Source organism: Pagrus pagrus (genome assembly GCF_965226575.1).
Source record: "Pagrus pagrus genome assembly, chromosome: 22".
In the NCBI taxonomy this organism is placed as follows: domain Eukaryota; kingdom Metazoa; phylum Chordata; class Actinopteri; order Spariformes; family Sparidae; genus Pagrus; species Pagrus pagrus.
Genome location: NC_140204.1, coordinates 11,608,715 through 11,634,296, shown reverse-complemented (window position 1 = coordinate 11,634,296; position 25,582 = coordinate 11,608,715). Strand labels below are relative to the sequence as shown.

Below are 25,582 nucleotides of genomic sequence, written 5' to 3'. Positions count from 1 at the left end.
TTGATCGAGCCAAATATCTCACACCTGAGCGCAATCTGTAAAACGTTTGGGCGTCCACATACTTTTGGCCACCCCGCGTAGCTCTAAAAACATGCAAACGCCCCCCGTTAATTGACCCCCCCGGCGGATTAATTTCACCCACTTAAGTTTTGTTTGCAAAGTCCGTCAGCTACACCGATCATAATCGCTTCTGACAAAAGGTACCAAGACCTGCACTGTTCTACAGACAGGACCCAGGAGATAGACATCATGTTTTAGTGAAGAATGGACTTCTGAGTGACTGGCAGATACCTCACCGAGACAGAGAGCTCTGGCGGGGCTCCAGCGAGAGAGCGAGAGCGAGATAGAGGAAGAGAGTGTTTTTCTCAGAGCAAAAGGCAGCATTCAATGAGAGCTTCACTGGAGAGGATGAGATGCCCTTTCTGTGTGCGATGAAGGATGGACAGAAGGGGGGAAGGGGGGCGGCGGAGGACGGGGAGAATGAGGGGCGCGGGAGAGAAAAACAATGAGGAAGAGAAGGGGGGAAAGGAGGAAACTTTTCAGTCTGTATTTTCTCATTCAAAGACATTTTGACAGGGCAGAGCCCACTCTGTGGCGGGGAGTGGAGCCATTTTGAAGTCTCCCACCGGCAGCTTGAGGGAAGCGGGGAGCCAGAATAGATATATCTCGGGGCTGCCTGGGCTTTTTTTTTTTTTTCCTCTACCACCACACTTTTCTTTCCTGTTTTTTGACAGCCAGCTCCGAATCGCCGAGCAGGTGTCTTCTTATTTTTCTGCCGAAACAGTGGGACAGTGCACACAAACACTCCGGCGCTGTTCATAAACAGATAAACACACCCGCAGACCAGACAGACAGGCAAACACACACACACACCAACCAACCAACCAACCCTCTCACACATACATACAAACATAGCACTGGCACTCGAGGAAGTGACTATGCATTGGAAATGACTACCCTTCACATGTAATGTTTTCCACACGTCTGCCGGAGTTGAGGGAGGGCGCAATAGAGAGGGGGGTGACACAGAATGAGTGTCACAAAGCAGCCGCTATTTCTCTTTAATGCATGCAAATAACAGGCAGCCACTGACACAGGGGCAAGATTTAGTACGCTCTGCGATTTTTAGGCCACAGGAAGGGGAGGGGTAATTCATCCTTATTATTCCCTCAACAGATCCTAATAATGTGGCTAGTGTTGCATGCTCCGGCTGGGTTTCTTTCCTCCGTCTTCGATGGTAGGGGGCGGTGGAATTAGCGGCGTTATTGTGCCAAACTTCCCTCGTAAGTGTCAGATTTTCAAGGCTCTCTCTGTGTGACGGGAGCCGAGCCCATTGAGGATGAGCGGGGCGGGAGGGGAGGAGTGCAGCGTGTTGACACTGGAATTATCACAATACATGTTGACCACGTTCGCTCCGAATCAATCCATTCATAGCGGCCACAGCGACCCTCACCCCACTGAAAAGAGGCCTCTGAATGGCTGCTTTGAGAGCTCCCCTTTTGAAGTTTGAGGGGGCTTTTGAAGAGCAGAGTGTCTCTTGTGTCACTGGTGTCAGTGATTAAGTTGTGACTGGGTGACTGACTCACTGGGTGGGGGGGTGACTAATGCCTACAATGTATATGCCCCTTGTACTGACGGGGGTGACATGGGGCCAGTGCTTGTAAGTGCTTGTTGTTTTGAACCTCTTGAATACATGACAGAAATAAACACATAATAATAATAATAATAATAATAATAATAATAATAATACTTAATAAGTTCAACTATGAAATAAGAAATACAAAAAACTATGCCATTTGGTTTGCCGTATTTCGCAGAAAAATGAAGGTTGAATTAAGCCACAAAGGAAGCATGCCGCCATTGCGCAACCAAAACAGGAAGAGGCATCATTTTCCCTGGTCACCATCTCCAGGTAACAACTGTGTAACTCTACATTGCAAAAGAAGAAGATCCCCGCTGATGGAGGAGGCAAAAGACGTCAAGGAGGGAGAGTGATGGAAACCGAGGTAAAACAAGAGCGAACGAATGAGCTTTCACTCAATGGAGAGCGCTGTGGTGTTGTTTCAAAGTCTGTTCCCCCGCTGATGTGTGTTTCCTCTTACCACAGGGACTACATTTTTCTCCTCATCCACATCAGAAAGAGACAAAAACCTGCCTACTTATTCATACAGCCAAGTGTTTTACTCTGCCTTTTCAGAGCACTGAGATCAGGCTCTCAAGGTCAAATTGGGATTCTTACGGTTGTTTTTTTGCCTTGGAAACATGTACACAACATACTTTATTTAGGTCACGTACATGTAACCATGATCGTTTCCTAAACCGAACCAAACTGCAACCTTCATCTGTAATGCTTCCTAGCTTGCTTTATTTTGAAAGTCCAACTGGACGTTGCATATTTAATGTTGCTAAACAGACCCTGGAATGAGGATATGTAGTTCTCCCGCCTAGGTGGGGCAAAATGTGCTACTTACACTGTAGACTGCTGTGGACCGGCGGGTTGATTACATGATTTGGTGCGATACCAAGTTGTTATTTTATCATCCAATTTGAGGGTTGGTGGTTCAATCCCTGTTTCTTTTGTCGACACATCCTTGAGTAAGACAGTAAACCCCCATTTCTCTCAAAGGTTAGCTAAATGCCATGCTACAGCTAGACTCTTTGGTGTTTGTGTTTGCGTGGATAAACTTTGTAAGGCCTCTGGCTAAAATCATCGTGTACATGTAATTTTCTGACACATTTTCATCCAGACATCCTCCAGATTCTGAGTAAACTCACAAATATATTGATTAACAATGCAAACCAACGAGCTGTATCATTCATGATGTCAAATCAATGGCAAACACGAGTCAAAAAACGATCTCAACGGATTTGTCTTTAAGCGAACGTGAGCATGACAAACAATTTGCTTTTCATATTCAAAGCGTGGCACCATCCAGTGTACCCCCTGCGACTACCCGAATGATCTGGGCGGTACTAAAACTTTTTTTTCTGAGCCGACTCCATTGTGTGTTGTGATCTCCCCAACAGTTCTCGTAAAGCCCAGGGGGAAGAAGGCAGAACAAGGCGTCGGGAGTCTCAAAATAGCAACTCGCCAGAGGGAGTTGGAGGAAAAAGGCTCGCCGAGCTACACCACCACAGCACTGGACGCTTCTTCTATGTGCTGTTGAGTCACTCCCTGTTGATGTTTCTTTCTGCCGTTCAAAGTGGAAGATGTCGTGACATATTACCTCTCGGTCAGCCCTACAAAGACTTGCCCAAGAGTGGCCTGGCTGGCTGCCCGCCGGCCGCCATCGCCTGACTTTTTTTTTTTTTTTTTTTTTTTTTTACACGTTCCTGACAGATCGGTTGCATGTCTCTCCTGAGGCCGTGCGGTCAGAGAGTGCAAAGCGATGGGCTGCACGCGGGCTCGGCTGGGGACAGTGACTGACACGTCCACACAGCAGCATTCATACGAGGGAGAACCCACACGCATGCATCAGAAGTGCGAATCAATGCTTGCACCCACACATGCAAGAAAGCATACAGATGCACAGGAAGGAAGATAAGGGTACATACATACATAGATGCTGTGTTAAGGGTTAGGCTTATTCACCTGACATCAGGGGGTGTTGGCAGAACTTTGATAAGAGTAGGTGCTGTTCCTGAGCCAAGATAGCTCCGATATGGGGCGACTGTTGTTCGCCGAGAGCTTTTTAACCACATCTATCTGCATCTGTCTCATGCTAATAGATACACTCTGGAGACTGGAATAGATACATTATCAACACTTTGCATATAGCTACATGAGTGAAGCGCTAATTTCAGTCGAATAAGAAAATACGTGATGGGGAACAGAACAAAACACCTGGTTTGGTGTTAATGGCAATGAATAATACCTGCTAGACTCTAATGACACACAAACATGACTATTTCTGAACTTCTTAAAATATATCCTTGCTCCCTGCTTTATTAAAATTGACTTAATGTGCACTGTATGTATTAACTGCTATAGATAGATTTAAGGTTGAGCTGATTTATACTATGCTAGTGCGGCCCATTTAAAACCTGCTGTTCGGCACAGAGTATCTGCTATTGTGAGGGGTTTACACAGTTTTAAGCCCCCTGAACTGCTCAGAGACTCAGAGGGACCATCCGGATAACATCAATGTTTAATATTTGCAATTTAAAAATCTGGATGATTACATCAGTACTTTCTGTCCACCATGTCCTCCATTGATTCAGACTTGTTTAACCTTCCTCATGTTCGTTTTGTTTGTTTGTTTGTTTACCCAAAAACATTTTAATATTGAAAGTGTCCAAATTGCACCAAATTCAACACTGCACTTCCTCGGGTCCCCAGCAACAGACCTGCCAAGTGTGAAGTATATCGGATGAACGTTTTTTCAGATATGCGAGTAACAGACAGACAGACTCCAGATTCCTTGCTTTATAGTCAGATATACTGTTAAGTTGTTGAATCTGAAGTAATGTATCATATTCAGTAAGATCACCAGTCCTGCGAGAGCCATGCATCTTTATAAAGTCAGAAAAACAGACCTGTTTTTTAGCTTTGTGACGATGCATTTTCTAAATAACCCGAGAGGATTTTTCATAGTTCATTTAGCTTAACAAGTCGGAGAATTTTTTCAACACATAAAAAAGGACCACGACATCCTTCAGTATATCAGAAAAATGAGAAGGACATGAAAAATGCCAGTGACTGAAGCCGTCAGGCAAGTACAGTACTTTAGTAAATGTACCTAGTAACAATCCACCACTGGTCAAACTTAGGCCGCAAATCCCAAACACCTGGAGGCTCAGCACCAGCCAAAAACACAGCAACGTGATCAGTCAAGCAGCCGCTCCAAAGCGACAGTGTATTAACTGTGTTATTAACAATTCAAGCAACTGTAACCAGACAGAAACTGTGCTGACTTTCTTTGTTAACACTCACAGGTTAAAGAACAGAGTAATCCGGCTGTCATGATGTGGTATTAACGCCTATCTGATGATTGATACACGTTGAAGAAGTAGATAAATGTTGTATACGTCGCTGATCCACTGTTTCATTGTTTTTTTCCAAAGTTTGTTTTTTGGGCTGAAAATAAAAACTAGTTGGAAGAGAACCTCTTTCAGAGTCATGGCTTCCTGCGGATTCTTGACTCGAAATAACAGTTCCACTCACGTTTTTCTCACATTTCTCCAAACTAACTTTCACACATCGAAAGCTGTAAACAACCCTCTTCTCAAATGAGATCTCTATGGGAATCTCTACCCGCCAATAAAGTATGTTTATCATAAGGTTTTTTCGAAAAGCAGTCTACTTTTATTCAATTGACTCCATAATTCCTGTTTGCGTACAATATCCCAATCTCCGTTTTGAATGTGAATACTTGAGCATGCGGTATTTTCTTCTTGCGAGAACTTTATTTTGGTCGTGTCGCCTGACATTTCTTCAGAATACAGACAAAAATACCTGGCGCCTCGCTGGAAAAAAAAAATTGCTAACATTGTGGTAACGACAACACAGCTGAATGCCAATTAGCAGGATTTTTCCATCGCGAAAGGAAGACTTGCAATCACACAGTTTGAAAGTGAGTTTCCAAAGCAACATGAGTCATGTAAAAGAGCTCGATTGTGGCCAAATCAGCTGCATTCAAATTCCCTGAGCAGCACCAGTCAGACAAGCTGCAGATCTGATCCGTTCTCCTCTTCTCCACAGTGGTTGCTTTTTGCCACACCTCTTTGCCCCTTACCCAGTAACACATTCCTTCATAAATTTACCGGCGTCCTGGTTGAAACAATCCAATCAGATTAGCATAAACCTAATATTCCTTTCCCCAATTACTAACATCACCACCCCCCCATTATTAATCCACTTAGCTGCACCTGCAGAGTGCAGCTTCCAGCACCTGATGCTGATGCCAGCATCCGACCACCGGCTCCTCCATCATCGCCGGCATCGAGATTCCATGCAGAGTGGTAATGATGATTGCCGACTGAGTGTGTAGATAGTTCATCTCTGAGTTAATCTCTATACATAGGGATTCATCAGCGATGTTACAGTAGATATTCCACTGGAGCAGAGTTTGAGATGGTGGTTACCTCGAAGCATTTTAACTATTTTGCGCACCGTGATGTCTGAGTCGCATGCGAGTAGGATCTAGAAGCTTGTTCTTACTTAATTAAAAAAGGTGTCCTGTGGAGATTCTGACCACTAGTAGCGCTGTGGAGCAATCTTTTAATGAACGGTTTGTTTTTTCGAAGCCTTTTATGCATTACAGCTGTCGCCATGTCGGTTTCTTGGAACCAGAAGTGAAGTGGAGAGGATCTGACTGAGAATCAGTGCCACACTGTGAAAGCACAAGGTAGACACCCCCTAAATCATACTCTGCTTTATCATCTATTTCACTCTAAATGGGACCATAATCTACTAAATGATCATCACGCTGTACTGAAGAAAGCTTGAAACAAGTGATTTAGAGCATAAACTCATTAGGAAACTGTCCCCTGAGGTAATAAATCAAGTTAGAGGTAAGGTCATTTTCTCATAAGCTTACATACAATTGGACTTCTTTTTGAAACCACGGTAACAATTTACATTTTTTTTGTAAAATGTTTATAAATACTGTGTAATTCATCCATAAAAAATATTTGGATGACAGTTGTAAAGTTTTAACTGATGTTTATAAACATTTACAATAACTTTATAAATGTTTTGATGACAGCAAAATAACTTAATTAAAGTTTTGATAACTTGAATTTACCCACGATTGTTTCTACAAAGTGTTAGGGAAACCAGTGGAGTCGCCTCCTGCAAGTTTCAAGATGTTCCCTTGACTGACAGTCGGTTCTGGTAAGCTGCAAAAAATTGAAAGGAAAACAGTGCTGAACTCAGGATGTTAGCATCTGACAAGAATTTCGATTGTTGCGTCAGTCAAAGCTCCATCGTCACCTCACTGGACCACACAGGTGGCACTTTGTGTTGACAGCCAACGTAATGCAGCTTTAATGTACAGTGTGACAGCATTAAGCAGTAAAGACGAGCAGATGCTTCTTCTTTTATCACGTGTAGTGCAGACTGCACAATCATCTCAGTTTTACATTTTCACTTCCCACATTTCATTAACATTTCTCTACCGTCTGGGGGCATGAGTAAAACAAGCAGAAACAAAGAAAGTAAATGTGTTTTTTTTGTGTGTTTTTTTCATCCAGTCATAACCTAACATTACACTCTATACTTAATATGCAAACGATTCAGTCAGAAAATTACTTTTTTGGCCAAAAAAATAAAAAGGAAGGTGAATCATCTCTTATCAGAACTGTTTTTTTAATTCTGTGCTATCAGTCCTCGCATGCGAGCATGAGTCACTTTTTTATTTGAACATCATGATGAGGTCTCTGTGACGGCGTCGAGTGCTTTCCCTGGCATCGTTTTAGACCACTCATCCACTAGAGAGCAAGATCGATGCCACACACAACCACGATAATGATGTTCAGTGATAATTTTGAGCCTTGATCTTGGTGGTTCTGATAGTAAACACGGTCTCCAAATCGCCCACAAGCTCAATCCTGCATTGTATCTGTGTACTCCAAAGGCCTCGGGACGCAGAGTTATTATTGTTTGATCCAGTGGATTCAAAGTGGCTGCTGCATACAAGGCTGAATGTGAATCTTTGGATGTGTTGTTTATTTAATTGCCTTTAGGGCTGATTAAACAGAGATTTTTCTAGCGAGAGTAGTGGTGAAATAGGAGTATTTTATATTTTACTCAGTGAAAATCACTCAGCTGTAATTGAGTCATTAAAGTAGCAACATATTAATGGGTTTACTTTTCCTCTCCACTTCAGACAAGGGGCTGCTCTGACCCAATGTTAGTGATATTTTTATATGAATTCACCAAACTTACCTTAAAATATATTATGGTTGTTATAATCTAACTTACATGTCACTTTTTATTCACGTTTGTTAAAAATCCTTTTAATGTTTTGAATGTTTCCTACCTACAGTAAATGTGTGAATTATTTTCATTATAGATTCATTTGTTGATCTTTTTTCCAATTAATTAATTAGTTGTTCGGTCCGTCAAATGGTGAAAAAATAGCGATCGCTTATTTGCAAAGCCCATGACGATGTCCTCAAATGTCTCATTTCGCCCACAATCCAAATATATGCAGTTTACTGACATAGGGGAGTGAAGAAAACCTGAAAATGTTCCCAAAAATGTCCAAAATCACAAAGTTTGGGATATTTTTTCATGAAAAATGACTTAAACACAATTAGTATGCCAATTGAAAAAGTTGGCAATTAGTTTAAGAGTTGGCAACTGAACAACTTAACCACCAATCGTTTCAGCTCGACAGATTTTAGATAAAACTTGAGCTTGTTATTTCTAACACTGGGTGAGGATAAACATATTTTAACTAAAAAATAAAAGCTTACCTGTAATGACGGTCCGTGATGTTTGAAGGCAGACGCTCACAGAAATAAAATCCCTTTCATGACTTGTGGATTGCATTTCAACTCGCAGAGTCTTCATCGGGGCGTTAAACTGTAAAGGATTCAGGTGTTTCTAAAAAAAAAGCTCATCAGGTGTCACAGTTCTGCATTTCTAGTCATCTGCTCACTTCCGTCTGCCCCGTCCACCAGCCTCTCCCACCAAATCAAGCCAACTCCACTCACCTGGTCTCACAGCTGCTCCTGATCACCTGTTTACCCGGCAGTACACACCCCAGCCTCACAGACACTCTTTGCCAGCCAGTCTGTTTGTTTTCCTGCCTGTCATCTGATCTGTCATTAAAATATCACTTAAGCTATGCTGCTGCCTCGCCTTTCTTCTGCATTCGAGTCCAACACCCCTGTTACCACCCTACCAGCCCTGACATCGAGATCAGGTGACAAAATCTCATAGCAGATCATGTTAATTTCTTCAATTACGTCGGTAGCCAATCACAGAGTAGCAACAAAACACAAGTAATACAATACATAACAACAAAAAAGGGGATTGCCAACATACAATTTAAAAACGAAGAAAGATATACTCGCTGCAACCAGGCGTGTGTGCACACGATAACACTTCACGAGTCTCACACTCACATCACTCTGGTCTCAAGTGAATTAGGGGACGTCTGTTAAATTAAAGCCTGTTTTCCTTTTGCTGGAACAATTTTGATTTTGTTTGTGTGTTTGTCCGCTCCGTTACATTCACACACACCCTCTGATTAATATATATAATATATATAACTCTAATATTTACAATATTCATGAGGTGATAATACAAACTCAAGAATATTTATTTTTCCCATAACTGAGTAAACGAGCTGTTCTCAGAGGAGAATAAGGTCCCAGAACACTGTTTGAAGCTAGAAAGGTGGCACGGTCCGCCACATATAAACAAAGCAAAACAAGTATGACATTGTGTTGTCCTTTAAGGTCGGTTTGTTTATTTTGTAGTAAAAATGAAGAGAGTTTGTTTAGTTAGTTTGTTTAAAATGTCTTCCCCAAAACTGCATAGTGCCCCTTTAAACGACCTGTGTTGTTTTGTTCTTCTTGCTTGTTGCTTCCTTGTAATTTATGAAGCCTCTTTAACACGTTGGCCACAGGACTACAGATGAAAAATAGCCTTTTTGGTACGGCCATGTACAGTGTGACCGTGTGTTTCCATTTCCACTGTTAGTCCTTAAATAAACTAAACTTCTGAGTCATATTCAAAAGAACATATTCTACCTTTAATCAACTGAAGGACGCCCATCACTGCCCATCTCTCGTGCACAACATGCACGGATTCACCCTCTTCTTCTGCTGTGCTCCTCCTCCGGCCTTCATGAGGAGGGCTTGATTTTATTTCGACGATAGAGGGCGCTAGTAAGCAAGGATAAAGCCACTGCTGGAATTCAGACAGCCGTCTGAGAGAGAAGCAGCTGCTGAGACTGGCTGCCTCCTTCCCTCTCCCCCTCCCTCCCTCCCTCTCCCTCCCATCCAGCTCTGCCCCTCACTCCTTCACTCACTCATTACACTCTTTCACTGTATAATTTCCGACACAGCGGCGCACTGTCCCTATATTAAAAAGAGGAGGGCACCCTCACAAAATCCAGACTTTCTTTTTTTTCTCTCCACACTTAATACAGCAGTGCAAATGCGCGTACGTGCTGCACCGAAAACGTGCACTTTTAACCACCGTGCAAAGTGCGGATTTGTGGGAGGGGGGTGTTTGAGCACGATTCTGGCCGCCAGCATCACATGAATCTACACATCCTCACACACAAGTGGATGTCATCTGCGGTAGAGCACACGCTAATCCCGCACTGGGGAGTTGTGTTTGCGCAGTGGCCGAGTGAGAAACCCGTCTGAGGAGGGGGGGGCCGCGCGGGAGGGATATCTGTCTTTATTCCTCTTTACGCAAATGATTTCATACCCACGGTCTCAGATTCCTGGATGCTGAGTGGACTGAGCGGCACACACACACACACACACACATACACATACACATAGGAGAGGCGAAAAGACACCGAGCCCCGCTGCGCCGGAGAGCACAGCCACCGGCGACCACACGCATTCATATTAGTAACCACAGGGAAACCACAGCACTGCGCACACAGCCAGCCCCGTCCCGTCTCGCCTCGTCCTGCTCGCAGCGGCATGTGTGGAGCCAGAGCCGGAGCTGTTTCACATCACGTCAAAACGGACAACTTGTGTCCCCCCCGAGAGTGCGTAAAAAGTTACGCTTTGGATTTGCGTTTTTTTCTTGGCGTCTTTTGCGCAAACGTCCGCGCACCACAGGGGACGAAATGTAACAGCGTTCCTGTATGAATCATATTATAACGTAAAGGATGATTAATGAGTGGTGTGTTTTAGATATGTGTATATATATATCGGATATCTCGCCCCATCGCTCACAGGAGCGTTACATGTGAAGCGTCCGAACTGTGCTGACAAAGTGCCGACACACGTCTCGAGAAAACGCCGATTAAAATAAATAAATACATAAATAAACCCCTCTACAATATTAAAGCATCGCCATCCTCTTTTTTTTTTGTCAAATATTGTCTGCCGGCGTCTGGACCCGGCGATCAAGACCAAGTCCGACCCTGTTTACGTGCGCTGCTTAGGGAGAAGAAACCATAAGGGGGGGTGGTGAAGAGGGAGAGAGAAAGAGGAGGAGGAGGAGAGAGAGAGCGAGAGAGGGAGAGACTGCAATATCATTTGTGAATCCCTCTCACAGTGCTGCAGATAGGGGCTGCCAACACATGCGGCGCATCTGCAGGTGAGGGAACAAGGCTGAATGTGCTGGACACACTGAGGAACTCAACCAACCTTAAAGAAAACCAGCGTCGGATATACGTCTCTTTTTTCCCCATTCCTTCCCTGCTTGATTTTTCTTTTTCTTTATTTTTTTCTCCAACAAGACGCAACCTTTCGGCAGGTTGTGCACGCCGGCACTGGAGTTGGCTCGCCAGAAAAAGGGGGAGAGAGAAAGAGAGAGAGCGAGAGAGAGAGAACTACACACAGTCTTGTGCAGGCTGCAAGTGACTTGGAGGAAGAGAGCAGAGTAGGCAACCGGACAGGTAATCTGCTTCGTATTCACATCCTCGAGATCGGGGCTGGGGGAGCTGACTGGAGCTCCGCGCAGTCGACACTCGCCCGTGTGATGAGTTTGGAAACTGCGCGGGCATTTAAATGATCCGCTGACATATGTGGACATACCATCGTCGGACAGCGGGATATTGCAGCCTCACCCAAGAAAGGAGATTCTGTGAGTAAAACCGCGGGATATGGAGTGAATTGACTTTCTGGCGGTGTGACGCCCGGACATTTTCTTTGGCTTTTTACGCGCATGTAATTCGAAGATTTGTGGCACCGCCCGGAGCGCACGGAGCCCCTCTGGTGTATGTGTGTGTGTGTTTTTTTTTTTATTTGTCTTTTTTGCTAAATCAAGGAAAGAGCAACTAACATCCAGTGCCACAGGAGGGGAAAAGCAGAGAAGAGACGAAAGCCTGTGCACTTGCTGCTTTTTCACTGCAGCAGGAGCGATGTAGGAAGTCGTCCGGAGGATGAAGTCTCACGCATCCCGCAACAGAGGGCTTTGCTCTTAATGAAAACGATATTTCCTCTCCGCATTCGGACTCTCCCGCAGTGATTAAATCCTTTTTCCATTTTTTGGGACATATTTCAAGTCTTAAGTGGACATTTTTTTGCAGGTGGGAACAATGAGGACTACTGGTGCAGTGGACTATTTGTACTATTGCATGCTCATCCTGCAGCTTGTGCATCAGCCCGCTGCCAAGCAAGTGCTCCGGTACCGTTTGGCTGAGGAGGGACCCGCCGATGTCAGAGTAGGGAACGTAGCCGGCGACCTGGGCATCGTAGCCGGGTCCGGCGAGGTGACATTCACGCTAGAATCAGGCTCAGATTTTTTCAAAATAGACAACATAACAGGTGAGCTCACCACCAACGAGAGGCGCATAGACCGTGAGAAATTACAGCAGTGCCAAATGATATTTGATGAAAACGAGTGTTTTATAGATTTTGAAGTGTCAGTGATAGGACCAGCTCAGAGCTGGGTCGACCTCTTTGAGGGAAAAGTCATCATACTAGACATAAATGATAACACCCCGTCTTTCCCTTCCCCTGTCCTGACACTGTCTGTGGAGGAAAACAGACCCATTGGAACCCTTTATCTGCTGCCCACAGCCACAGACAGAGATTTTGGCAGAAATGGAATAGAGCGATACGAGCTTATCCAGGACAATGGGGAGAACTCAAGGCGCTTGGGCTCTTCTGGGGATTCATACTCGGGGAAGAGGAGATTTGACGAAGGCGCGAGCAGGAGCAGTGTCTTTGAACTGCAAGTTGCTGACACCACTGATGGAGAGAAGCAGCCTCAACTCATCATTAAAGGGGCCCTTGATAGGGAACAGAGAGACTCCTATGAGCTCACACTGCGTGTTAGGGATGGAGGAGATCCCCCTCGCTCCTCCCAGGCCATCCTTAGGGTGATGATCACTGATGTGAATGACAACAACCCCCGGTTTGAGAAGAGCGTGTATGAGGCTGACCTACCGGAAAACAGCTCCCCTGGTTCCCCCATACTGCAGCTCAAAGCGACGGATGCAGACGTGGGGGTTAATGGTCAAATAGAGTATGTGTTCGGGGCAGCCACAGAGTCAGTAAGGAGGCTGCTGAGGTTGGATGAGAGCACAGGGTGGCTGAGTGTGTTGCACCGCATTGACCGTGAAGAAGTGAGCCAACTGAGGTTCACAGTAATGGCCCGTGACCGAGGCCAGCCGCCGAAAATGGACAAGGCCACTGTGGTGTTGAACATCAAGGATGAGAATGACAACGTTCCTGCTATTGAGATCAGGAAAATTGGACGCATTTTCTTAAAAGATGGGATAGCGAACGTGGCTGAGGATGTGGTGGTGGACACACCCATCGCCTTGGTTCAGGTGTCAGACCGCGACCAGGGGGAAAATGGCATCGTGACGTGCACGGTGGTAGGCGATGTGCCCTTTCAGCTGAAACCAGCCAGTGAGATGGAGGGTGAGCAGAATAAAAAGAAATATTTCCTGCACACGTCTGCACCGCTGGACTATGAGGCCACACAGGAATACAATGTGGTCATAGTGGCTGTGGACTCTGGAAGCCCCAGTCTGGCAAGCAATAACTCTCTTATCGTCAAAGTGGGCGACACTAACGACAACCCTCCTGTCTTCAGCCAGAATGTTGTAGAGGTGTCGTTCCCAGAAAACAATGCCCCTGGCGAGAGGGTGACAACAGTGGCAGCCATTGACGCAGATAGTGGGAAGAACGCTGAAATAGCCTACTCCCTAGACTCATCGGTAAATGGGATTTTCTCTATCGATGCAGACAGTGGAGACATCAGAGTAAACACCATTCTGGATAGAGAGCAAACAGAGCGCTATGAATTCAAAGTGATAGCCAAAGATAAGGGCATAAACACCCTTCAGGGCTCTGCAACAGTGGTCGTCCTTGTGGCCGATAAGAATGACAACGAGCCAAAGTTCATGCAGGACGTGTTCACCTTCTATGTCAAGGAGAACCTTGAGCCAAACAGCCCAGTTGGCATGGTTACAGTCATTGACGCAGACAAAGGCCAAAATGCAGAGATGAGTCTTTTTATTGAGGAAGAGGAGGAGATATTTTCAATTGAGAATGACACAGGGACTATTTTCTCCACCCTCTCCTTCGACCGAGAGCAGAAAACTACATACACGTTCCGTGTCAAAGCTGTGGATGGGGGTGACCCTCCCAGATCCGCCACTGCCACAGTTTCACTCTTCGTCATGGATGAAAATGACAACGCACCAACAGTCACTTTCCCAATAAACAGCTCCTACACCCTTCTTCCTCCCTCCAGTGTTGTCAGAACAGTTGTCAGAACTGTCATCGCCACCGATACCGACACTGGCATCAACGCTGACCTGAGCTACAGCATCATTGGGGGAAACCCCTTCAGGCTGTTTGAGATTGATGGGGGCACAGGGGTCATTTCACTGGTGGGGAAGTTGGAGCAGAAGCACTATGGCCTCCACAGACTGGTGGTCCAGGTGAACGACAGTGGCCAGCCTTCACAGAGCACCACCACACTGGTCCATGTGTATGTTAACGAGACACTTTCCAACTCCACAGTTGTGGAGGCCCAGGTGGCTAAGAGCCTGAGCACGTCTCTCAACACCAACATTGCCGGTGACCCCAACTATGATCTGAGCAAACAGCGGCTAAGCATTGTAATTGGGGTCGTTTCAGGCATCATGACTGTCATCCTTATCATACTAGTTGTTGTCATGGCCCGTTACTGCCGCCCCAAGAATAAGAATGGCTACGAGGCCGGCAAGAAGGACCACGAAGACTTCTTCACACCACAGCAGCATGATAAGTCCAAGAAGCCCAAGAAGGATAAGAAGAAGCAGAAGTCCAAACAGCCACTCTATAGCAGTATTGTTACTGTAGAGGCCTCCAAACCCAACGGGCAGCGCTACGATGGCGTCAATGAGAAGCTGTCGGACAGTCCTGGCATGGGCCGCTACCGTTCAGTCAACGGAGGGCCGGGGAGCCCGGATCTGGCCCGGCACTACAAGTCAAGTTCACCACTCCCTACTGTCCAGCTTCACCCGCAGTCGCCAACAGCTGGTAAAAAGCACCAGGCAGTTCAGGACCTGCCCCCTGCCAACACCTTTGTTGGCACCGGAGATAACATTTCCCTTGGATCTGACCACTGCTCTGAATACAGCAGTCAAACTATCAACAAGTACAACAAACAGGTAAGAAGACACATCTCCATGTTCTTTTTTTCCCCCTTCCACCACTCTTAAATGTCCTCTGTTTCTTCCTCTTAGTGTTCTCTCCACCATAATGCTTTCTGACAGGGCTAGTCTCAGTAGTCTTGTTGCCTTTATGGTGCTAATGTGTGTCAAGTTAGCGGTATTGATCTGTTTTTGGTTTGGAGTGCCATTCACATGTAATATTGAAAGGGAAGAGAAAGATTTAGATCAGCTTATGAGGGGGTTTTGTTACCACTCGACCAAACGGGGCCAACTTTTTGACTTTCATCACGCCGTGTGTTGAGTCTGCCTTTTCCGCAAGGGGTGTCACGACTACTAACCTCGGCAAATATGTGTCGGAGTGTTGCAGACAGCTCGCATAAGGGTTTGGTTTGCAGTTATTTTATCCCAGAGGGGAGCGAGGCGGGGGCCGGTCAAATTCCCCTTAGCCATGTCGAGCCCTGCCCTGCCCTCTGGCTGTGACAAGGCCCCCTTGTCTTCTTGTGAAAGGGAGGGAAAAAAAACAAAAGAGGATAAGAGAGAAAGGTAGATGTAGGGTGAATGCAGCACAAACATGGCTTTGTTAGGTTTGTGAGTCAGTTTTACAGTCTGGTTTTAAGTAGGAACATCTGGCCAGGAGGTCATATTAACATTCTTCTGGACTTATGGGTCTGCATCGCTTCATTGACCTAGCAATGAAATTGGACATTTATATACCACCTCCCATATTGTGCCTGTGTTTCTTTTGCTCCCTTATCTTTCTCCTCATATATAAATGTCTGCCATTTTCTACCTGCTTTTTTTCCCTCCTCCACCTCTCAGCTACTCTCACCTCCCTTCTGTTTTTGCTTTTCTTCCTTTTGTTTTTTTTTTTTTTTTGTTCTCCCGCTCTCAGTAACTCCTTTCTTCCATTTGCAGTGCTGGAAGACAGTGGAGGTGGCATGATGTGATATTCAAATTCCAGGAAATATGTGCTTTTATCAGTTCGGGCTTTATAGTTTTTGGCACTCTTATGTGCATCAACGGCAAGACACACAGTTAATACATAATGAAGTCGGCTGATTTGCGTTTTTTAAGAGAAAAAGAATGCTACTGTTTTATGTGTTTTCTATGGCAGTCTAATGAATTATTGATCTTTCTTTTACTTGGTGTCAGCACTACTCTTTTAGAATTCAGAAGTGCTGTTTTCTCTCAGAACACAGCTGGATTGTTTTTTGTTTGCCTCTTTCTTTTCCTTTATATTCCATGCCCACTGTCGCCTTTCCCCCCCTCAAACTCTCCTTTGGCCCAGTGTAGTGTACCCTTGCACCCACCCGTGCTGCCTCTTCTCCCTCTTTATTCCTTATTCTCTCTCAGCCCCTGCCACATCATACCCCTTACAATGGTGCTCCCTTGCCTTGCCTTTTTTCTTGCAGTGGTTTCTTTTTAAATCTCCACTCTCATCTCTCTACATCCCTCACCCCTCCCTCTCGCCGCTTCTCCTCTCAAATCATTTCACTCCCCTTTTACTTCTATCCCTTCTCTTCCCCTACTCTGTCTCTAACAGCTTCTAATATGGTGTATTCACTGAGCTGCTTCCCAGAGTGTGAGGAGTGCTGTTGCTTTCGGATGTCTCCTGCATAATTAAAAGGGCACTCTATTTGCTGCTGCGGCAGCAGCATGTATTGTGTGTCACTACGCTCCACTTATATAATTATTTATTTACTCTCTGCATTAATGCCGCGGGAACTTTTATGAAGTCTGCGTTTGTTACAATACAGCGTCTGAGGCGGAGCAGTAATGCATTGGCAATGAGTATTTTCTTGTGATGCTCAGTTGTAATAGAATAGTAAAGAAAGTGTTCAGGGGTCTACTGGGCAATATCATCCATGTTTATTGTGTGGTGAGCCCTGTTTGGTGCTTAATATACAATAGCTAGCAAGTATTAAAATCGCCTTTTATATCCCAGGGGCTCAGTAAATACTGTTGATAAATTCTGTTGGGGTGAATAGGGTGTAATTTAATGGCTGCACAAGAGAGCTAATTGAAGAGAAGGTGTGTGTGTTCATGTGCTCCAATTATGGCATTAAACAGCCGCCTCTATATTAGATTAAGTAGTGAAGCGGTCATGCTCTTGATTTTAAGGGATGCTGCTTCTAAAAATATTCGATTTTCACGTAAGTGCCACTACAGATAAAGACATAATAAAGCACTCAAGGACACTTGTGCGCCTCAGTTAAGGGAAAAATTTATGCATGATCTGGATTAGTGGTAGTTACATCACAGAACGCCATTGACACTATGCTTTTATTATATTTTATATTCGTCTGGGAACATATTTTACATCCCTGAGATTTATTCGTATTTAAATATGTATCAAATTTAGCCCCAGATGATGATTTATGACATGAGATGATAAGGGGTGTCTTTAATTATGAGTTTTTTTCCCACACACAACATGAACATACACACCCTCACCCACAAACCCATCTCTCTTGCCACTCCCTCTCTTTTTTGTCCGTCTGTGGGAGGAGATAGAGACAGGCACAAGAAAGACGGCCCTGTTAGCGGCACAGAGAATGGCCCCTACTGTTTCACAAGGGACTTGGGGAGGGAGAGACGGGGAGGGAAGGAGGGAGAGAATAGAGCTGACCATTGACTGTAATCTCTGAGGTATCGCGTTCCGTCTTTCTCTGTCATCACCTATCTAGTCTTACAATAACTGCACAGGCAACCTGCTCGGGCAGGTAACCAGGCAACTGAGGGAGTTTATCGGCGAGGCGAGCCTTTCTTTTTAGCCCATCAGACATTTAAACAGTCATTAAGCCGAGCTAAGCGTGAGGGAGAAGCCAGCGTGTCACCCGGCAGCTGTCGAGGGCTCGAACAGGAGGGGCAACAGACCTGACATTTCATCTCCTGAAACTCTTTTGACTGCAGCTTATTCACATTTCCTCTTATTTTGCTTCTCACGTGATGCTTCTTCTATCAGCTCCTTACATACCTGCGTCCGATCCTTACGTCTGAAGGCTGATGAGCAGCGCGTGCACTTAACAGAACACTTAACTTTATTACTTTTGGCAGTCGCTTCTGTCCTCTGCAGTGCCAGAAAATAACGCTGTCCAACCGTAATGTAGTGAGGAATGAAATCACTTAGCCATCGAATTAGCACAAGCCATCAGCTTTTGTTTTATCATTGCACTTCAAAGCGCACGCTCGTGCCCAGGTGGATCACTTTTAATCAGCGCTGAGCCACAGCAGCTTGTATTCTATGCTCTCCCAGTGTAGCCCCTCAGGGCAGGAAAAAGCCCCGGTCCGCACACTTATACCAGGTTATCCTGCCTCGGGGCTGATGCAGCGAGCATAACTGGACACTGCCCTTAACCTAGAGCCCCGGTGTTCACCTCCTGCGCTCCAGCCAGCTGTTCCCCCTCTGCCTCCTCGTGCCAGCCTCTCTGGGACGAGCTGGATACAGGTGTGGAGCGTCTGATTTGCATAGGGCGAATCCTCACCCGGGACAAACAATATCACCATGCAAATGGGGGTCACCCGAATGGTGTTTGTAGCCAAAACGTAGGCTGTGATCGCCCTTCAGGCTCCAGGAGGAACAGGAAACCAATATGGAAATGTAGTACTTTGCCTCGGGCCTAATTTGTTTTAACCTACAAAATGTAGCTGCCTAAACACCTATGAGAAGCCACAAGTGACCTATTTGAAACTTACAAAACCCCAGTGACCCTGCGTGTCAGGGGCTGAACATAGATTTGAGCCATCATGCTACTATTGTCTGAACCTTTTGTGTTGTTTCCTCTGGCAGTCATCACCATTAGTGTTTTGCAGGCTCCACACTCCCCAGATGGCTTCTCGCGTGATTTTATCTTGCTGTGGCAGTCCCTCATTGAGCTCAATAAGGTAATTACCTGATAAGAGGTTGCACAAGGAGCTTTAACATGTTTGGCCGTCCCTCCATCCTCTGTGGTAGCTGATAAAGGCCAGCGTAGGGTTAGGGTTTTGGGAAAGGCAGAGAAAGCAGCTACAGGTCAGGGTTAGGGGCTTAGGGTTTTGGGTAAGGGTTAGGTTGGGGTTAAAGGGTCAGGGTTATCTTTTCTTGGGTTACAGTTAGGGTTAAGGGTTTAAAAAAAAGTCAGGGTTCAGGTTTAGGTTTTTGGGTTAGGTTTGGGGTTGAGGGTTCAAGGCTAGGGTTTTCGGGCTAGGGGTTTAGAAAAGGTAGAGAAAGTAGCTGTTACAGAAAACAGTCAAACTTTACTTCACTATCATTAAATCTGTATCCAGGGCAGAACTTTCCTGCAGAACCATATAAGCAATCAGATGATAATCAGAAGATCAAAATATAAAAACAGGATTTATAGCAACCTCACGGTAATTCAGTACGGGGTGTTAGAGGTGAGGAAAAAGGTGAAGAAAAAACCCCCAATGTGGAAATCTTGTGTTTAGTACGAAATGAGATTATGTGCAATGAGCTGGTTTGTTTATTGCCGCATTATTAGTGTCCTTTGTGCGGTGCTGTGCACCGCAGACTGTGGCTAATTTTATCAAAAATTGTTTTGGATCTATTACGGCTTAATTCAATCTATGGGCTGTTCGGGCTTTTTGTTGTTTATGCTCCGAAAAGGAAAATGGAAGGAGTAAGAGTGCACAGTAATACTCATGAAATTGCAGCGGGCAGCATTTTCTGCTATAATTTGGTTTGGTGATTTGAATGCATTCGCTCTAAGGCAATTACTAATCTAAGGATTAGACTTACCTGATACGCAGGCAGGAGCGGTGCGGTCTGAGAGAGAAAGTCAGGGAGGGATTGCTAAAGCTGGTTGCTGCTATAATATGTTGATGCTGAGGCATTTTTCACTTTCTTTACCTATAGGGGGAAAGCATGAATACTATTACTCCTTTTCTCCATCTCTGTCTTCTCTCTATCTCCTCCTCTCTTCTCTAAACGTGCTGGTGAGCTCACTCGTCCTCACATGAAATACTCATGATCATATGTATCAGCACAGGCCGCCAACACAGAGGAAAGAGGGTGAAATGGGGAGGAGCGAGGTACGAAACAGACAAGAAATTTAAGCCACATGCAACCTTGATTGCTCTCCACGCTGCTGATTGTAAGTGGCAGTGTCGGAGATGCCACCTTCTTCTCGCCGCTTCTTTCAATTTGATGTCATCGAAAATGGAATTTCATTTCATACTCGGCAGCGATCGCATTAGACGGGGCTCGCCAGGATAAAGCCGATTCATTTCTGCAGATTTGCCTTTCCTGTGGCACTATCAATCACCGCGCACTCACAGCATCGCAGACTTGTTTTTACACGGCAATTGTTAGGAGGAGTTTGTACAGTAAATTGACTTTTACAAGGCTCCCAAGGTCTATGATATGCTATGCTAGCCTTGTTGTTTTCCCTCTGTAGCTGTCCTCTTGTAGGAGGCTCGAACCAACTAAATGAGAACATCACTTAGCTCCGCTGCTGTACAACCCCGGGGAATAGTTCTCTGTCGGCGAGCTGGATCACAACACGGATCAGACGTAAGGCTTGCTGTTTGTGAGACTAATAGGCAAAACAATGGTGTTTTGTTTACTCTGACACTGTACCTCATCAAGATTACAAAAAAAAAAATGTCTGCCAGAGTTAGTCGCGTAATGATGTTCTTTTTTTGTTGTTGTTTTGTAGGAAAGGTCACGGGCCATTTGTTCTCCTGACGCTCTTTCAAACAGGTGGCAGAGGGCGCTTTGTGCTTCCTGTTTCCCCCCCCGCCGTACTCTCTCATGAGCAAAGTTTCTGTTGAGCGTAGGTTCCTGTGCCTCCCTCTCTCCCTCGCAGCCGAACGCAACGTTGAGATGAATCAGACGAATGGCTCCCTGTCAGCGTTGCTCACATGGGTCCAAGGTGTCAAGGGAACTCCGCGCCCCCTCCCAGCCCCCCTCCCATCACGGGGCGACGATTTAAACCCCCGTCCAGCGTCAGCTGCGTTTTCACACGTGGCCTTCGCGAAAATGAGAATAAGAGCCATGAAAGGCAGACGTGTTGATCCATAATTTACCTCTAAGTGCCACCTTTTGCGCCGGCAGCCGACTGTAAAGCTCCTTAGTGCGACGAGAACTTGTTTATTAAGCGGAGATGACAGGTGGGGAGAAAGGCGCTTTAAGTGACACGTTCTCTCCCGGACTGACGGGGGAAATATGCAAGACGATTGCTCGGTGTGTGTGTGTTTGTGTGTTATCAAGTTCAAGAGGGTAATTGAAGCATATTTAAGAGGTATGACCTCTACCCTGGGGTCAGATTGCCGTTGATTTTTTTGGCTCTTTCTCTCTCTCTCCGCATACTTCCTTCCCGCCTTTGACCTCCCTTCTTTTGTATTAAGAGACTCCTAAAATATTAACCTGCGCTGAGATCTCCCGACTGCGGAAGACACATTAAGAATTGTCCGGGATAAATAATGCAGCCGAAAGCTTTGCTTTTTCTTTGTCCGATTGCTTTTTTATTAACAGGCTGCGTTCATGCATATTTGCTAAGCAGAGGAATATAATGGATACAACTTGACTTGGGAAGGGGAGGGATAGGACAGCTTGACTGCTTCTATTAGCCCTGCTTTGGTGCGGCTCCCACCATGTGGCCCCCCAAATGAGATTATATGTGTATGAAACAGGAGGTAGAGCACTCACCGACCATCCATCAAAGCCTGGGGGGACCTGTGTGAAAGTTTGTGCATGTGTACTCAGCGGGTACACACATTGCGGTGGATGTGTACGTGTAAGGGCGTGGGTGTACAGTAGGAATGCGCGTGTGTGTGTGTGTGTGTGTGTGTGTGTTATCCTGTGAGGGCTGGAGACGAGAGCAAACGGGGCCTCCACAGTTCAGCCTCTCCATCATCCCGCACGCCAGGCACACGCGCGGCGACATGCCTGAGAGGGTTTCAATATCCTCCACGAGTGTATGTGTGTGTGTTTGTGTGCCCGCGCTGCTGCTGTGTTTACCCAAGGAATGCAGTTCATTATATTTGTATGTGCGTCTGGTTATTACATACGCTGTCTACACACATGCGCACAGAGGCAGATGGAGCCCGAAGGCTGGAGCGGTGCTTCATCTTCAACCGTTAAAAAAACCCACAGCAAGCTCGAGCAGTCTGGGCGGATGATGGCTCTCGGTAACTGGGGAGTGCCCTCGAGCAAGGCGCTGGGAGCTCCTCTGCCCCAGCGGAGATATTTATCGGACACCGCCGTGACTAATAATGTGTGTTTCAACCCTACGCACGGCTCTGAATGTGTGCAAAAGAAGCAGATTCATTAGCAGAGAAGGCCCCGTATCGATGAGGCCTTACCTGGCAGAGAGCAGCCTATTAGCCAGGCCCGATAACTCTTGTCAGGGGCTGGAGGAGCCTGCCTGCCTGCTGGAGAATGAAGGTCATGGGGCAGCTGGAGTTTACGAGCAGCCTCGCCAGGTAGCAGCCATCAAATCAGCTGAAATATGAAGTCCAGCCAGGGCTTTTTTTGAAAATGCTAATTTTTCAATTTGCCTCTTTCTTGGTGTGCGCACTTTCTTTGGCTCGCTCTTTCGTCAGGCTGCATACAGTGATGTAGGATGAAATTGAAATGAGGATAAGGTTACAGATGAGGCAGATGATGACAGGTGTGCACCAGCCGTATGTCGACTTTCTTCATAACACTGATATATTGAGTTTTCATGCATCTTACATCTACAACTTAGTTAATGACTCGCTGTCGTATAGAGAATAGAGAAATCATGAAAAGAAGTGGCCTGTAAGTTGAGACACATCCACGTATTTATCAAAGCTGCGCGAATCTTAATGATCCCTCAATTTTTCAGTCAGTTCATTGATGAGAAAGTAATGGTTTCAGTCATTTATCAAGCAGAAATGCCAGAGATTTGCTGGTTACAGCTGCTTAAATGTAAAGATTTTGTTTTCGATGTTATACACGATAGTAAACTGAATATGTTTGGGTTGTAGGCTCTCTGGGGAATTATAATGGGCATTTTCACTACGTTTCGCAAGATAAACCAATCAGAGCTGCAACAGTTGGTAAAATTACTAAACTAGAGCTAAGAACTAAAATGATTTGCCAACTATTTTGGTTATAGATGAAGCAGAAATGCCAAAGATTTACTGGTTAGAGCTCCTTAAATATACATATTTTGTGCTTATGATAGTAAAATGAATATCTTAGACTGTTAATCGACACAAACCTTCGGCTCTGGTAAATTATTCACTTCTTTTTGCAAGGTAAATCAATTAACCCTGCAACAATTAGTCATTTTAGCCATTATTTGATCAAAACACAATGAATTGCTACTATTTTGATCAATCAATTAATTGTTTCAGTCATTTGTGAAGCAAAAACATCAAGCATATGCTGATGCAGGCTTCTTAAATGTCAGGATTTAATGTCTTACTTTGTCATTTGCGGAAGTAAATGAAGTCTTTGGGTTTTGGACTGCTGGTTGGACGAATTAAGCAATTTGAAGACATCACTCTCGGTATTTTTTGACATCTTATAGACCAAACAACTACTCAGTTAATTGAGAAAATAGTCATTAGTTGCACCGCTATTGATATCAGAGTGATGCGTCTGAGTAGTGATCGTATCTTCCTTGATGATACATCAGTGGCAGATTTTAATCCCTCAAAGAATCTTGTTAAGATGAGATTTTGTCCTATAGCAGAGCTCTACATCATTCAGCCTGAATTAACTGAATGCAGTGTGACACCGGTCCTCATATACTGTACATTCCCACAGGCCTGCCCTGTTACAAACTGCAGAATAAAGTCCAGATGACTGTGATGCTGGCTTTAGTCAGACAAATTCTTCTGTGGATTGAGGAGCTCCAGACATTTAATATGGTTTCAGGTATTGATTTGCGGCACCATGCCCTATAGCCTGTTTATTATCTCGCTTTGGCTTCACCTTTTAGTCCTTTTCTTTGGCTGTATCCGAGGAGATGGAGTCCTCCTCCTCGCTTCTTTCCCTCTCTCCTCCCCAGCAACAATGTTCTCAGTAAGCGCTACAAATATTCAATCAAACTGGCCACTGGCAAAGAAAGAACACCCGTTCGGGTCGTTGAACGAGTGGGTGAACTAAGGTGCGTGAACTCAGGTGCGTGAACAACTGCGAGTTCCCAGCTGCGGCTTTTTGCTCAGTGTGCTGCAATTATGAAGGGTAGAGAAGCAGGGGGGGGATGTAATCACGAGTGAGAGACTGGTCTTTGACACGGTTCATTTACTCTGAGTTGGTCCAAAGCAACACTTGGGACACAATAGCCAATTGTAAATTACAGAGTGGATTCAGTGGCGAGAAGTGCCTTGAGGGGGAGCTAGCCCACAGAGGCGGGGAAAATAGGCAATGCTGTTACATTTGTTGTTCTTTTTTCGAGGCTGATGAGGTCTGGGATTGCGGGAAAGGCAACGGTATCAATCAAATTGACACGTCTGGGGGCGGTAAAATGATTAGAATAATGGTAAACAAAGCCGCTTAAACACGGCCAGGTTTCTCATATTTTAGCTCAACTTTTATTTCCAAACCCGGCTTCACTTCATAAGCTTCACTTAACGTCAGCTTCATCATGTTTAATCTGTCCATAATGATATATTAATAACAGACTTCAGTGGAAGGAGGCACACTGCTGGGAGCATAAGTGCATAAAGGGAGCCTATCACACAGTGAAGAGCTCTTATGAACTGGTGACGTGAGGGGAGCTCATAGCGACTTTGACAAGCGGCTAAGTGCCTACATGGGTGACATTTACGAGTGTGTTGTGGAGATCCCCAGCCGGACTTGGAGGAGAACACTGTTACTGTCTGTTTAATCACCATCAGAATTCTGCGGCTGCTGCGGCGAATGTTTGAGCAGCGCAGATTACTGTCCCCCCCCCTCGCCCCGATGGAGCCAATTGCGGGGCGATCGTTTGATGTCAGCGCAAATGTGCTTAACATGCACACCGCCCTCGCCTCCCTTCCCCTTCTTCTTCTTCAACATTTGAAAGATTTACGTCAGGGTGCGTGCATGTGTTTGTCTACCCCCTTTGATTCTGTTTGAATGAGCTTTTCTTCGCCGAGGCAGCCTCTTCTCCCAGTGAATCGGGGACATGACACGACAGTCGGAGACCTTGTAATTTATGTTTAAAACGCCGGCGTTATCTGTGCCAGCGTGATTTAGTTTGAACAAGGAGGCACACTGGCGAGGGTCCTCATCGCGCTGTTTAAACCGTATGCCTGTGTTTGCTCAGGAATCCTTGGGGGGCTATCCATTGTTACTATGGCAATATACCTCCGCCGCCGCCGCCGCCGTGCTCGCCCCCGCCCATGGCAACCTTTCCCAT

At 45.5% G+C, this 25,582-nt stretch overlaps 1 protein-coding gene across 1 annotated transcript in view; it reads left to right on the top strand.

Moving 5' to 3' along the window:
* The first annotated feature begins 11,192 nt into the window (after window positions 1-11,192).
* pcdh7b (protocadherin 7b) overlaps window positions 11,193-25,582 on the top strand; it is a 111,861-nt gene continuing 97,471 nt past the window's right edge. The window contains 1 exon segment of the mRNA XM_084344024.1: window positions 11,193-15,260. Within this exon segment, the coding sequence (XP_084200150.1) occupies window positions 12,186-15,260 (3,075 nt within the window). The 5' untranslated portion in view covers window positions 11,193-12,185.